The following is a 16010-nucleotide window of genomic DNA, read 5'->3' as shown; positions in this document are numbered from 1 at the left end:
AGTTTGCATGGATTTCTAAGAACAAGAATTTGGGGACAACCAAGTGAGGCTTATCAATGGATTATGTAAGATATATTTCTTTTCCGTGAGCTTGACCAAAGTCCCTTCAAACCTAAAACTACTCTTGGGAACTGAGGGTCCCAAATGGTTAAAACTTGATATAGATTTTTGACCTAACTTTTGGGTAAAATGTATCACCCCTAAACTTCTGAGGCAGATTCTTCAAGGCCAGTATCTGATTAGGTTACTGAGAAACATCTTATCTTTGGGCACCAGGCAAGAAAGAGCAGATGTCCTTGAGAATGTATGTGTGTATGTGTGTATGTGTGTGGGGGTGGGGGGTGGGTGGGAGGTGTGGACAGAAAAGGAGGCAGGGCAGTTGGGAAGGGTGCTCCTTTCGGGGGAGGGCAAGGCAGCTGGAAGAAGTTACCTTTGTTTAATAAAAAATCAGGAATTAGAAATTGAAGAGAGGGATGACCGCTGCAACATTTATTCATCTGCAGCAATTCACTGTTTGCAAAAGGTCACTTTTCTCCTCCAGTCTTTAATGGCTAAGCAGACAGAGGAAAGCTGCCTAGGGTTGTTCAACAAGTCTGCCTGAGGAAAAAGAAGGAACACTGAGCTGCTAAATCAAACTTTTTGAACAGTTTTGGGCTAGATCTTTTTATTTTCAGAGATATATACTAGTATAGATATATATATATATATATCTCCAAAAAATATATATATGTATATATATGTAATATATCTATATATTTATGTTACATATACTATACTAGTATATATTTATATTATATATGTTATGTATAATATATCTATATATTTACACTACATATAAAATATATGTTTATTATATATAAATTGACCATCAAGCAGGAAGAACTCCATGCATTTAGGAACACTGTCAGACTATGGACATATTTATAACTGAATGTATGAAGGAGAAATTTTGTGTTAATGTGATGTTTGCCTCTGGGTCATAGAAAAACTTCAAAGCACAATTCAGAAGAAATTTTGATTTTGGTTGTTTGCTGTTGTTGTTTTTTTAAGTCTGCATTCCAGCCTTACAGTCTGCAAACCAATAACATCTTAAGGGGAAATGAAGGAACAATGCTGGTGGCTGATTCCATTTTTATAAGGAATTATTAGCTGGGGACAAATGAGGAAATGAAAAATCATTTTCAAATGGGACATCAGAAGATTAATGGTGCCGATTCATAAACTCCATGGTTCCTGGGGGTACCACACTCCTTTAGCAAATTAAAGACAAAACAAAAACAGAAGGTTCACAATGAATTACTCTGAGTTTTTTTTTTACAAATTCTAGACTCACTGAGTCATCTACGTGTGAAGGAGGAAGCCTACTCAGAAGACTTTTACATAAAAAATTGACATGTTTCTTACAGTTATGATAGTTTAATTGAAATATCTAATACTCTTTGTAATACTTTACCTTAAATGATCTGCTTTGGATTGTTTAAGGTAAATGGAAAGTGATGAATAAGATATCTTTTTCTGAGAGGAGCTGAAAGGGATCTCGTTCAGGACACTGAGCTAACATTTATTGCCAGGGAAGATGTAATTCACCAAATGGTACCCTTCTTTGGAAAACAGAAGCACATCTTACTCAGAGTGCTTAGCTCACCTTGGATCATCATAATATGATCAAGTCCATTAATAATGGACATTCACTGATTATTCCAGGAGCCATATTTTTTGTTTAAACTCCTGATCACTTACCAACTATCTTGGGCCTGGCACTTTTCTCTGCTGGATCATGAACCCAGTCCTACGACACCAGGAAGTGCCCTATAAAACATTGGCATGTGAATAAATATTCTCAGGAGAGAAGTCTCAGCTCTAGCTTTTCTCTCACTCAGCATGTATGCTGGAGAAAAGCTATTTCTCCTCATTACATGTGGTGTTGGTCATGATAAGGAAAAAATGGAAAAAAGAAAAATGCCCAACTGTCAATAAGGCTTGCACTCCAGAGCACTTTTCTAGTAGAGGTAGTAGATTTGATGTGTCCATCTGTTCGCTCTGGTTTGTGTCTCGGGGACTAAGAAGACACATGGGTGAGGTATCTGACTGGGTGGTCGGGAGTGGCTGTGGACTAAAGCAGCTCAGTGGAATCAAATCCTTGACCTTGGCCTCATTAGCAACAGGATTAAACCAATTGAACTAATTGTGTACAGACATTTCACACTGCAGTAACCTACAGATGACGTCTTAGAGTGATAAACATCATCTTGATAGCAATGAATGGATGAATGGAAGAAACAAGGCTGTCGAGTGTGGGGTGCCATCACCTAGTGAACAGCAAAGTACCCACTCTGTCAGTCATAATTCAGGCAGAGGAGAAGACCTGTGGTGTTCAGAAAGGAGCTCGTGTGATGGGTTTTTGTTTTGTTTTGTTTTTTGTAATTTTGGTACTTTTTAGAAGTTTTAAGAAATTACCTCCCAAAGTAAATTCACAACTAGCTAATATTATGATTAAGAAAACTCTAGTGTATCCTCACTTTTGTGACTTTTAACTTAAATTCTTTTCTCATGGGATGCGGAGGGCAGGGAATAAGCAGGCCATGAATATTTCTGCATTACAGTTTCTAGAAAGTAGCTATCTTTCGGGTGTCAGTGTATTGCAAAGTGACCGGTGTGTTCTTAAAACCATGAAGGTGAAGCAAAGGGACGGGTCATTTACATATTTATTATTTTATATATTGGGCAAGGGAGGAAGAAATGAAGGTGTCTCTGGAATTATTTTCACCCCCTTTCAGCATTTGCTTTAGCAAAATACATACCTTAGGGCACCTTCCTCTTCATGTTTTTGATTTGCAGAAAGATGAGGTATTAAAAAGCATAGTCCAAACATGTTAACTAGTTTCTTATTAAAAAAAAATCACAAAGTAGCTGTTTTTTTTGTTTGTTTTGTTTTTACCATTTTGAACTTCAGAGAAAAGTAAACCATGTCACTAAATAGACTTAAGGCAAAAATATTACAAACTTGCTTTTTAAGCAACTTCTGAAAAATCAGGGTTCTAGAATTCTAGAGTCTTCTGGGTTTGGGGGAAGGGCGGAAGGCAGGATCATCATCCTATTCATCATACTTTAGGAAATGGTAACCTGTGTGCCAAGGATCAGTCTGGCTAACAAACTGGTCAACATAAGGAACACAAATAGTGTGATTACAGCTTACTTTGGGGACCCGTATTTAGAGCGATTATTTGCATTTGATGGGTCCAGAGGAAGGCCCCCTCTGCGAGTGGCTGCAGCCTGTTAACCTGTCCCTGGGAAGCGCCCTGGCTGCTCCGTCCACCACTGGAGTGGAGCTTTCATCTGGTTATCTTTCAAGGCAGCCTGGGTGGCCACCAAAAGCACTTGACATCTTGATGCACTTCAGCAGTTTTACATATATACAAACTCGGTAGAAAAATAAATTTGTCATTCGTCACCACATATGTTGATCTGGGGAGTGAGGTGCTTGCCGCTCTGGCTCCTGAGCTGTTTGCTGTGCTCCCTCTGACAGTGGGTATCGCTTTCTGTTGTTTGTTTTGGAAGCTAAAATAACTTCAGATGCCAGGAAGACCCCCCATAGATGAGTTCCCAAATACAGCCTGGTTGTCTTGAACTCAAGTAGATGGAGGTAGATGAAAATGCTAAGTGTTCATATCACACTCAGCTTATGGTGGTCAAGGCGAACCTTCAAGACTTGAGATTTGCAGCAGGCCTTTATGGGACCTAATCTGTTATCGCTTCTCAACAGGCCATCGAGGCAACTGTGACCTATTCTACTTTGCTTTGGGGAATGTGATAAAGAGGGAGAAACAGCTGGCTTAAAAAAAGCCTTCGAAACATGACTGTAGTTTATAAAGACAATAATAATATTTTCACATTGAATGGGTTTAGATCCATGTTATGCTACACCAAAGGAAGCAAGCAACCCTAGTCAAAATGTTTTCTTAGGTTATTAAGAGGGCTCTATAAAAAAAATGCCAAAAAAAAGGGAAATCTATACTTTTGGGTCAGAGAAAAAAGTGAAATGTGCATAGCAATGAAAAAAAAAGTTATCTAAGTGCATCCCAGAGTTCTGAAAGCTTGCCTTTTCCTCCAGTGCCATGGGGTTTTCTACACTCTTAGCTCCTGATTTGTTTGTGTGTGACTTTGCCTAACTAAACTGAAGCTGCCTCCTTAAATTCTTTTCTACCTCTATGTTGATTCTTCCAACTAAACCAACAACCAAAGTTTACAAACATTTGATGGTAAAATTAATCAATGCCCAAGAATGTATATGCTTATTAGGGTCCAAAACATGATAGTGACCAGGTAGACTTGGATGGCTGTCAGCATGAGAACTTTTCTGTGCACCCTCTCACTTTCTCACTGCACAACTTGCGGGGAGGCATTTCACGCCTCCAGAGCCTCAGGTGTCCTATCAATCAAGTGGACAATTCCTACCTATCTCCCAGGGTTTTTGAAGCGCAAATTAGTCATCATATGTCAAAGTGCTTTGTAAGGCTTTACTTTTTTTTTTTTTTTTGGATTTTGAATTGTATCTTATTTAAGGGAATACCTTAAAAGTCAGTGGACAATCTGCATTTACGTGTCCACTGTGTAGAGGGGGAGGCTGCCTTGATATTGATGTAGATGGGTAAAGGGGAAACCAGTAAGAAATTTGTACTGATAATCTAACACGTGTAAAGATCACCGACTGTATTACCGATTTCACAACAACAAAAAGCAGAACATTTCAACCAAACCAGCGTACTACTTGTGGACCGAAATGACAGTAATCCCATTTAGCAGCAATAAAAGTTTTCAAACTTGAAAAGGTTAGTTATGAGGAAAGAATAGGTTTGTTGAACAATGAGATACATTTTACACGCCTGGATGCAAGCACTGAAGGACAGGCGTCTTGGAAGGACACTCAGCAGTTGATGTAATGTGCGCGTTTTTACCTGGAATGTGGCCTCGGCAAGTGTAAAAGAATTCTTTGCAATAGTCTTTGCAGAGCAGGGGGAGGACTAGGTCTCTGTCCAAGGCTTCCCTCTCAGGTGAGTGGAACAGGTTCTGAGAATATGGAGAGCAAAGCGCACATTTGATTTCCTCCAGTAACTTCCCACATTCGGTGTTGTTGTTCACAGAAAATATCTGAAAGCCGTAAATCAGAAATAAACTCCTTTTTAGTGGTTCGAAGTTAGGGTTAGTTGCTTTTTATTTTGTAATCAGGTAACTAGAAAAGTGTGACTTAGCCAATACAGCTGTCTGAAAAGAACTGCCATGTGAAGGTAGAGAATGCCTTTATAAGGATATACAGGTCCTCTCTTGTGTGGAATGAGAGAGCCAAGGGGAGGGGATGGACAAAAGGCTTCTTACTCTTGCAAATCAAAGTGGTTTATCTGCCTTTCAGGTGTAAAAAAATTAAATGACAATTATAGTGAGACCCTTTATCTCTTTATCACTTTACTCTGCTTCAAAGTGTATAGTGACTGATACTTAACTTTAAAATTCCAAATACCTTTATCCACTAACAGGGTGTCTCCCAAAAAACGTATACACCTTGAATGATTATAAAGTCAGTGTTTATTAACATACAGTTCATTTTCAAAATTTAAGAGAATCTACAGAAATGAGTGTGTATATATATTTTTGGGGGACACCCTGTATATGTAAAGCAGAATTAAAAAATATATGTATGGTTTATTTGTGTCTTGAAATTCACTCCTGAAATTCCTAATTTGATATTCTCAAAGATGTTAACTTGAATTACATTTTTCTAATTCTAATTAATTTTCAATTTAAAATTGCATAGGGAAATTTTTCTAAAGTGGGGAAAAATTTCTCCCTTTCATGTTCTATAAAAATAATATCTGGAGCTGAATCAAACGGGTTTAAGACCCATTTTTATTATTCATTATATCTTAGCCAGGAAAAACTTTCTAACCAGCTCCTCAGGTATGTTATATGCATGAATAAACTCAAGAGTCTAATAAAAGTGCTTTTGTATAGTATTTAATAAGTCTTGATGGGAAAAGGCATGCTTTTATCTTTATTTATACAGTAGTATGTCTTTTATGTCAATAAGACCAATTTGGGTGTCATTGATTCACTGAGGTTAGGTCTCAGTGCCTTAGTACTAACTTTGAAAAACTGATTTCAGGAGTTCCGCTAATTAATATAGAGGAACAGTATCAGCACAATATTTGAGATGTGCTGTCTAAACCAATAACTGATTTTTCATATTGAAAAAAACCCTAATGGGATTGAATCTTCAACATTTTCCCAGTTTATGTAACTATATCTGTACCTAATCACTTCTTTAGAACTATGAACTGGAGTTAATATTTTAATATATAGATTATTGTTTAAAGCAAATAGTTCATTCACAAACTGAGGTTCTAATTTGAGTACATCGTATGGCTTCTATTTTTTTAGAATAAATATATTCTAGATGATCACAAAATTTGGATCTTCAAGAGCAAAGCAACTTAAATTCCATAGAAGTTACCCAGTTTCAGAAAAAAATTTACAATATGTTGTAACTATCTACTATATTCAGAAGTCACTTCTAATCAGAATTACATGTACATTTTAATTTTTATCAACTTATTTAAATGACAATTGCTTAAATGGTTAAAGTTTTCTAAAAGGAAACATACACCAGGCACTTAGAATTTGCATTCCAAGAATGTTTTAAATGTCTTTTATTGTCCATACTCTGGCAGACCTCACCAGATCCATTCAATATTAATACTGTTCAACTTTGTTCTGTTTGTTTATCATACAGCAGTCCTCTAAGAACAAAACAACTGCAGGATGTTGAAACCACCTCCTTTGCTGGCGGAAAAACTGCAATGTAATTACCTTTGGTTTTATGGAGAATATGCACGCTTCCATTTTTTTATAGCTGAAACAAAATGATCCCCATATACTCTCCCAGCTGCTGTCCAGGAAGAGCTTGAAGTTAGTGCCTAAAGAATTTTGTCTTTTATAATTTTTGGAATGTGTCCTGGCCACAAGATCTCTCATCAAAAGTTTCAGAAATAGGATTCAATAAATTATCTGAAATCAACTATAATATTATTCTTTGTAAAGTTTCATGCTGTTCCGGCCCAGCAGGATGGTAACATTTTGCTCTGTGTGAGGTCTGCAGTGTAAATACCCATTTGAAGATAGATAGAGCCATCATTCTGGCTTTGGTTTCAATGAACCAATAGTCTTACTGAAGTCAATTAAACTGACTCAGCCCAAGCTGCAACACTGTTTTAGACAGATGTGTACTGCTGTGTGTGTGTGTGTGTGTGTGTGTGTGTGTGTGTGTGTGGAATTTTTTCTTGTCAGCCTATGTGTCTGTGTCTATACAGATCCTTAACTTTATGTCTGACAATGTCATCAATCTTAAGAAGAAATTTAAGCTAATTTCCTGTTTCGATTTCTAAAAGCCATATACGAAACCATCAAATTATAGTGGTTTAAACTAAATATACTTTGGAAATCATGTAAAACTTGGAAACATTATTACAGCATGCCTAGTAATGATTGTGGCTGTTGCTGACTAATTTATAACATCTGGCAGGTCATCCTTTAATCTTGAGCCACATGAAAGTAAAACCCATAGAAGAAAGGTAAGATCAATCCTGGAATACACAGTGAAGTGTGGCCTACAACTATAGCTTATCAACAAGTAGTAAAATGGGTGACAGAGACCTTCTGTATTTCTCCTTATTTATCAAGTAACTAAACAAAGAGCATAGAAAGGCCCCCACATGGGTTTGATGAGCGGACAAAAGGAGAAAATACATGACAGTATATTAAGATGTCACCTTAAGATCACTTGGTACATAAAAAGTTATTTCTAAAAATCATATGCCTACAATGTTCTTCAGCTGTTGGGTAGAACACATGGGTCTCTGGACTATAGTGCTGGATTATGTCATTAAAGAGTTCAGTTTCAATTTTAGGCTAATATGTAAATAGATCATTGTACTAAGGCAGCTGTTAAAGGGATCCCAGGATGAGTTATTTGTTTAGTTGGATGTGTTCAACAATAGGCTTTGTCCCTGAAAGAGCCAGAGCAAACAAATGATTGTAAAAGGGCACACTTGAAAACAATTACTTTTCACCCATTCCTTGACAGCTTTGGCTGTGAAACCACCCAAGGTAGAGAGATCTTCTATGCTTCTGTGGCTACAAGTTAAGTTTTAAAAATGGGGGTATTTCAGTTGGTAGCTGTTTGGATTTGGCAAATGGGAATTAGATCCTTTTAGCATGTTGTATTTAAGAGCTGCAAAAATATTAAGACAATATAACTTCCTAAATTTTGGCAGTAGTTATTTATAACAGTAGTTAGCCATCTCATTACAATGCTCAAAATGATTAAAATGTACAAAACATTAAACTATATTTAAATAAAAAACATAATGCCATGGCTACAGAATTGAACTTAATGCTAGTTCATTACATGAAAGAATATGTGTGAGACTGGAAACTGGACTTACTGGCACAGCTGAGCATGCTCAATACTCCTAGTTTGCTATCTGTCTATGAAGTTTCTTCCCATAGGGAAAGGCTACTCCTATATTTTCTTGAAAAGTTGCAGAAATCTTTCTGGGGAAAACATTTTTTTCCCCCACAAATAAAAAAGGGTCCTTTCAAAAAGCCATCATCTCTCCTGTCCATATATTATGAAATAAGACCCTAACATATATTATAAACCAGGAAAGGTTAGGGAAAGAAGGGAAACAGTGATGTTTATTATAAAATAACATATTTTAAAAATTATTAAAACTTGAGAGCTAACATAGGTCAAGAGTGCATAGGCATAACAATATCAAATCTCTGAGTTGCACAATTTGAGTATTGTTGGTTTATAAACCATTTGTAATGAAACCAGCAAAGTCTAGTGTACCACATTTAATTCACACACATTTCCCAAACGCGTAGGGGTTTGTTGGAGATTGGGAGCACGTAAAATGGGAAGGAATATGGTTAGCTAACGTGGCAGATTTGCTTCCTAAAGAATGATTTCTTAAAAAAAAAAAAAAAAAAAAAGCTTTATATAACTCCTCTTAGGGATTATCATTCCCATCAGCGCCCCCCTCCCCCAACTCCAATCTCCACTACATTTAGTTAAGAACAAACTTTTCATTCCTCATGTTCATGTTTAGTATGGCAGGGGTCTGCAGATCATGGGTGTACTCACAGTATACACTGTACACAGGGAGACTTGATGGCAAATATTTCTAAACCTTCCTTTAAATTTCCTGCTTCTTTTGAGATCCTGGTAAAACCCTGCAGATGATGTGAATGTAGCTCTTCTGTCATTTAATTCAAGTACAACACAGGAGCTTAAGGACATTGTTTTTGAATAAAATGCTGGAATATCTGTTTCCTGAATCTCAGACCACTGCTGCATATGGTAAGAATAAAGAGCGAGATGCAGCTGAAAACCTGCAGCAAGACAGTTCTCACTCATCTGGGAATAGAGGGAGTTGGACAAATGCTCCCTCAAAAGGCATGAACATTTGGACAGAGCTGGGGACTGAAAGAGAATGATGTTCTCTAGTTTCACCCATTAGTGAACCAACTAACAAACACAATGGTGTTGTTGTTATTCTTTTGCCATAAGCAACAGGACTCTGTGTGTGGGCAGCAGTTTAGTGGGGAGGAGGATAAGTCGACCCCTTTTTGTCCTATTGATTTTTTCCTATTTGCATGACTTGAGCAAATTAAATGATGCAATATGGCTTTTTGTTACAAAACAAAGTGAGAGATACCACCCAGACACATATGTTGATTCGTAGGAGCTGTTTACATGAGAATAGAGTGAAATCTACCGTGAACTGAGCATAAAAATTAGATTCAGCCTGGGTATTTATTTTTTTTTTTATTATGCCTGGGCCAGCAAGACTGAAGCAGAAGTTTTCCAAGAGACTCTCAGACCTTGACAACTGCAGTGTTGTAACAGAGGAATTCTTAATTAAACCTAAAATGGGGAAAGGGAGGGGGAGCAAAGACACCTGATTGTTTTTTTCACGTGCAGTGATTGTTAATGACGTGGTCCCCCAGGCTTTCTCCGGAGTACAGTAGACCGCACACATTACTGCATCCCATGGCACGAGAGATGTTGCAAACTCAAACATAAGCCTGCGTTTCCAGTCAACCAACACTATTTTCCTATTTCTTTAAACTTATTAACACGAGGAAAATAGAAATGCCTTACTCCTGACACAAGTTTCTGGAGGAGATCGTCCTGGGCAACTAAATACCAGGGGAAAGCCTGAACTGATAATATGACCAAACATTACAACCAGGGATGGGGACTCGTCTCCGTTTTATGTGACAACTCCTCCCCAGCAAAATCTTTCGCCAGTTTTTCGGGTTCTCCGCGGGAGTACCAGGACTTCCCTTTTCGCTATTTAACGACTGTAACGTTAGACAACCCCCTCTGACGGGGCTGGGGATCCTAAACCAACCATGCTTCCTCATCCTTGAGATGCAGCACTCTCCCTCCCCGAGCACGTGGAGAGAGCTGCACACATCTCCTCACTCCAGAAAAATAAACCGGAAACCACAGCCACCTTAATTTACAGTTTCGCCGCAGCCAATGCCTATTCGATCCAAAACACACTGTTAATCGTGATTCTTTTAAAATATGTACCCAGCCCCCGAAGGAGGGTACCACGGAAGCGCCTTTCTTCCGAGACAGGCGGTTTTGCACAGCATCCCGACCGCGGACTCCGGGGGGCGGGCGAGGTATCTGCGCAGCCGGGAGGAACACACACCACGCGATCACGCCGGCGCTTTCGAAAAGTTACCAGAAAGAACTCCCCAGACGAACGCCGCCCTTCTTACGGCCCCCGGCACTGCCGGAGCCGCGGGGAAGCCCACCCAGCCAGCATGCCAACCTCCCAGCGGCGAGGCGGGTGCGTGCCTACCTTGTGATCCAGGCGCCCCGGCCCCGGGCTGTCACTCCTCAGGCAGCAGGAGAGCCGAGGGTAGAAGCCACCGCACAGCATCTCTCCCCCGCTCAGCAGCTCCTGCTGGGACATCATGCGCCTGTCTCTCCTTTTCAGGCGTTTCGGGGGGTTCCCGTTCAGGCACCTTCTCCTCCGCACTCCGCTCGCTTCGCCTCTTTCCCCAAACTTAGCATCTCCTTCGAAGAAGCCCAGAGCCACGGCCAGCAGCAGCAGCTTAAATGAGAGCATCTTCAGCATCGTCTGCCCGGAGCGGCCGGGGCTGGGCGCGGGCGAATGGGGGGAACGCCACTGCCCAGCAGGGGCACTAGGGCGCAGCTCCGGGAGGAGGCTGCGGGGCGGCGGGACACTCTCGAGGCCGAGGGAGGTGGCGGGGGCGATGCAACTTTGCAAAAAAACGAAAGGCGAGGCGATGGGTCCAGTGCCTTGGGGGAGCCCGAGGAGCGAGAGAACGTGGTGCGGATGACACCGTGGACAGCTGTGCCAGTGTCAGTGGGGTTAGGGGCTCTCTGCCGCGGCGGGGCAGTGGGAGGAGGAGAAGGAGTTGGAAGAAGAGGAGGAGAAGCCGGCCACAGAGCTTCACTTGTCCGTGTAACGGGAGTTGTGTAGGTGAGACAGTAGCAGCGACAGAACCGGCGGCGGCGGGGCAGGCGAAGGCAGGGCCGGCGCTGCGCTCTAGATGATGCTGAGGTCTCCTCTGCCGGCGGCTGCAGCTTCTCACGCAGCCTCTCATGTTTCGTTCCCTCTTTTCTTCTTCTTTTTAACTAGCGCGCGGGGAGGTGCTGCCACCGCGCGCCCCTTGACGTCACCGCTGCTTGCGCGCCTCCGCCCGGGCTGGGGGAGGGGAGGGGGCGGCCCCGGCGCGAGCGCGTCCCCCGGGCCCCGCGGCCTCGGGGATGCGCGGGGAGGGGTGGCGGGTGGCGGGCCGCGGCGGCGGGCGGAGGTGGGGGCCCGGCGGAGCTCCCGGAGCCAGCCTCCTCCGGGGCGCGGAACCCGGCGCCCCCGCCTCCGCCGGAGCTCCGGGTGGGGGCGTCCCCGGCCCGGCCCGACCCTCCGCTCCGGGGCTCGGTCGCGGCCCCGAGAGTCCCCGCCGGCTCCTTTCTCCTGACCGCGGCCCCGCTGCGCGACCCCGGGCTAAGGCGGCCGAGCCGAGGCTCCGAGAGAAAGTGAGTAGGAGCGGGCCGCGGGAGGTGAGAAGGGAGGGCCCCTTTCCGAGCCTCCCCACCCGGGCCCCGGCCCGGCCCGCCCCTCGCCCCGGGAGGAGGACGAGCTGAGTAGCTGGAGGTGGTGGGAGGGAGCCCCGGCCCCTTTCCTCTCCTGGCTCGCATGGACACCCCTGTCCCCGGGTCATTTTCAACGTGAAGCTCGAGTCCGTAAAGATCTTCCTGGGGGTCTGATTGAGAGGCGGTGCAACCCAGGTGCTGCGAGCCGCCGGGCCGAACGGGTTTGAAGACTGTCCCGGGACGGATGCCCATCCTCGCTAAGGTCCCGCGCGCTCCCGAAACGGCACGAGCGCGCGCGCGAGGTGGGGTGGAGTGGGGTGCACGGCGGGGTCCGCCCGCGGGAGGGGTGCCCCTGGGCGGGCTGGCTCGGGGCGTCCCCGGGAGGGCCCCACCTGTGCCCTGGAACTCTGCCAGGCCCCGCTGGCGATCCCCGGGAACGCAGACACGCAGGTTCCCCAGCCCCAGGTGAAGGAGAGGCGAAGAAACTGGCCGAGAATCAGCTTCATTTTCAATGAAAAAAAAAAAAAAATCCCGGGAAGAGTTCCCCGGGGGTGTCAGTACCGAGGCTTAGTTCTGACGGACGAATTGCTAGCAGGTTCGTGGATGTCCAGAAGCGGGGCGCCCCATATGTCCCGTGAACCTAAATAAGCGAAACTTTCCCCAATTAAGAGTCTGCCTGAAGAAAGTGTTTCTGAAAAGATCTGTATGCTATCAAGAGGGGTGGCTTGACATTTTCAGGATCCCTGCAAGCTGGCATTATAGGCATGGCACACAAAAGGTGTGCTTCCTGCCGCTTGGGTGTTTAAGAGGGGAGACGATTTTCTGCTAGAGGGATCTTGAAGAGGAGATAAGGCAGTTTTCCCATTTTGGCAATGGAGGAAATGTTCGCCATATTTGGATTTGCTTCACTTCTGGGACATAGATTTCACCAAACTAACATGAAAGTTGGTGATGGTGGAGATGGATAACGGATGCAACCAATTCCTGTTAGTTAAAGTGGGTGCTGGGGCTAGATAAGGCTTCTCTGCCCTTTTCACTTCCTGGGTCCAGATTTAGGAGTGGAGCTGCCCCCTCCCCCACCCCCCCTACACACACACACACACACACACACACACACACACACACACACGGTAACCAATTGGAATCTCTGAAAAGAATCTGTTGGAATATTTGGTCCAGTCCTGAGCTCAGTTAGGGCCCCCTATAACAAACTGACCCTTTCTCCCAGGGGCTGTTGGACAGCTGTTGGACTCCGGTATACATGTGATCCCAAATGTGTCTTCTGATCCACAGATGCTTTATCTGACATTTTTCCTGATTTGCAGATTTCTAATATAAAATAAAGCATAAAGTTATAAAGACTTTAAACTATTATGTAACAAATAGCTCTGGAGATGAATCCCATCAAGATTGAATCACACAATCACATCTAATTAGGTTGTTTAAAAACCAGGACCCAGGGGCCTAATCTAGGTTGCATTCCACTATCCAAGGCTCTATACCCAAATATCACCTTAGCGGGTTTTCTGTTTTCAAAATAAAAATCTTTCTAAAATTATATTTCAGTGGTTTGAGCGCTTGCTCTAAGGCCGTGGTTCTCAACCTGTGGGTCGCGAACCCTTTGGCGGTCGAACAACCCTTTCACAGGGGTCGCCTAAGACCATCCTGCCTATCAGATATTTACATTACGATTCATAATAGTAGCAACATTACAGTTATGAAGTAGCAACGAAAATAATTTATGATTGGGTCACAACATGAGGAACTGTATTTAAAGGGCCAGAAGGTTGAGAACCTCTGCTCTAAGGGATGAATCCATCTTAGTAGTTTCAAAACGGGCCTTCCTTATGGTTGTACTTAGAGACTAAGGACACTTAAAGGTAAATTAATTTTGGTTTTAAAAAAATTATGAAGCTGTTATAACCCATGATCCTAAGTTTCAAGAGAGAGTTTGGAAAGGATTACAGAAATGAGACTGTCACGACGGTCAATACATCGGGTCAGTGATGATAGAGGAGCTTATTCTCAGCGCCACTGGTAAAATTTCCATATAGTCACCAAGCAGCAGTATACACATGAACTAACTTCTAATTCTTGATTTTGCAGAGGGAAATTGCAAAGTTCACCTATAGTCAGCTTGACAGCATCATTGTCTAGGAATCAAGAATCAACATTGGTTATTTCCTAAGATTAAACCTTGAAAGCCCACTTGGAGGCTGCACAGCCTTGTGCACACTTGAACATGAAGAATGGCCTTCTTCAGCTAAATCATCAGAAGTGGTGAGAAGAAGAAAGGACCCCTACCCGGCCAGACTCATCCAGACAAATTAAATCAGTCTTTTTTAAAAGCAAGCTGCACGAGGATGGCCAGATCTCCATGTTCTGCTTGCACCAGCACTGAGCAGCCCCATCCAGGACTGCCAGCCACCTATATGCAGGTGGTGCCATGAACAAGGGCACCTGGCTGAGGCAGCCAATGGGAGCTGACATCCTGCTGAGCTCCACTCACCAAGCAGACTGGACTGGTGCATGGTGTCTGCCCAGGCAATGCGGCTCCTTCTGATTTGGGCCAAGGCACCCTGTACGGGTTAGGAGCAACTAGGACCCTCCCACCCCCATATACCAGTCCTAGCCAGGATTATATTCCTTACTTCAGATAGATTAAAGGTTCTCTTGAACATTTTAGGATTATTGTAAAAGATGAAATATTTGACACAATTGAAATTGAATTGGTAAAGGTCCAAATATTACCATGTATATGAATTATGTATCTATATATTTATATATGCACACACTTATAGTATGTTGATACATACTTCTATGTATCAGAAGTTAGCACAGCTTAAATTTGGTAAATGTTTAAAATAAAATTATTCGGGTTATTGCAATCAGTTTTGTATATGGAGTTCTGGACTTCACAGAAATATACAGTATTGCATTCCATTTCTACAAATATATATTAAGTGTCAGGGACTGTGCTAAGCAATCTATATACAGTAATGAAAAAAATACAAACACCCTGCCTCTAGGTAGTTAATAATCTAGTAAGGAAGTCGGATGATAGGTTCATAAATTTATGATTATGACTTGTGGTAAGAGTTATGAAAAAATGCCAAAATGGAGAATATCAAGGCACACTTATATCAGATTAAGTGACTGGAAAAAGCCTCTCTGTGAAAATGAAATTTCAGCAGAGACCTGAGAAGAGTCAGAAGGAGTTTATGAAGTGACTCCACCCTGCCATTGAAAGTACAGAAGCATTAGAATTCAAAATAGACTGTGATACATTAAAGGGAAAGTACAGAATACACTCGATAACTAAGAAAGGAGAGGCTACAGGCCAAGTTCATAGTGTGGATTATAGACTAGGTAACTAATAAAGTTATACTCATGTATTTGTCATTTCCTTTTACAATACCCTTTCTTCTTTCCTACCCTATACTCATAGATTTTTAAGTTCTGGCTTTTTACTCAATTTCTAGGATTTATTCAAGTTCAAATAGCATTTCAGCCATTGCATCTCATTTAACCAGCACTTACATTCTATATTTTCATTTGTGCAGCGTTGATGACTCAGATTTTTTTCATACATGGGAGTCGAATACCCATGAGATGGTAAGCTCCACCGAAACAGGAATGACGTTTCCTTCTTCTTTGGTGAACCCAGAAAAGAGTCTAGTTCAGTCTCATCCTACAGTGCCAGCCTCCCAATAAATGCTGCTGACTGGCCAATCTTGTTTGACTTAATACTTTTTAAAGGTTTAGAAATGGAGGAAATATTTGCATTATGACATTTTAAATTGTTAAACAGAAA

General features: G+C 42.4%; 1 protein-coding gene and 1 long non-coding RNA gene across 5 annotated transcripts in view; one reads left to right on the top strand and one right to left on the bottom strand.

Annotated features, from left to right (window-relative positions):
- Positions 1 to 11706, bottom strand: part of LOC118658797 (hedgehog interacting protein) — an 89297-nt gene extending 77591 nt beyond the window's left edge. For 3 of the 4 annotated variants that reach the window (XM_036314470.1, XM_036314472.1, XM_036314469.1), the window contains exons 1-2: positions 10935 to 11213; positions 4956 to 5148 (exon numbers count right to left, since the gene is read on the bottom strand). In XM_036314470.1, the coding sequence (XP_036170363.1) occupies positions 4956 to 5148; positions 10935 to 11213 (472 nt within the window). Of the gene's footprint in view, positions 1 to 4955; positions 5149 to 10934 lie in introns of all 4 variants that reach the window. The other variant, XM_036314471.1, reaches the window with a different exon arrangement.
- A 157-nt stretch (positions 11707 to 11863) lies between these two features.
- Positions 11864 to 15589, top strand: LOC118659325. The gene is made up of 2 exons (XR_004968494.1): positions 11864 to 12139; positions 14303 to 15589. It is a non-coding gene; the product is annotated as an uncharacterized LOC118659325 (long non-coding RNA).
- Positions 15590 to 16010: the final 421 nt, after the last annotated feature.

This window comes from Myotis myotis, unplaced genomic scaffold (genome assembly GCF_014108235.1).
Source record: "Myotis myotis isolate mMyoMyo1 unplaced genomic scaffold, mMyoMyo1.p scaffold_m19_p_6, whole genome shotgun sequence".
Classification (NCBI taxonomy): domain Eukaryota; kingdom Metazoa; phylum Chordata; class Mammalia; order Chiroptera; family Vespertilionidae; genus Myotis; species Myotis myotis.
Note: the sequence above shows the minus strand (reverse complement) of the source record. Positions and strands in the feature narration are given on the sequence as shown.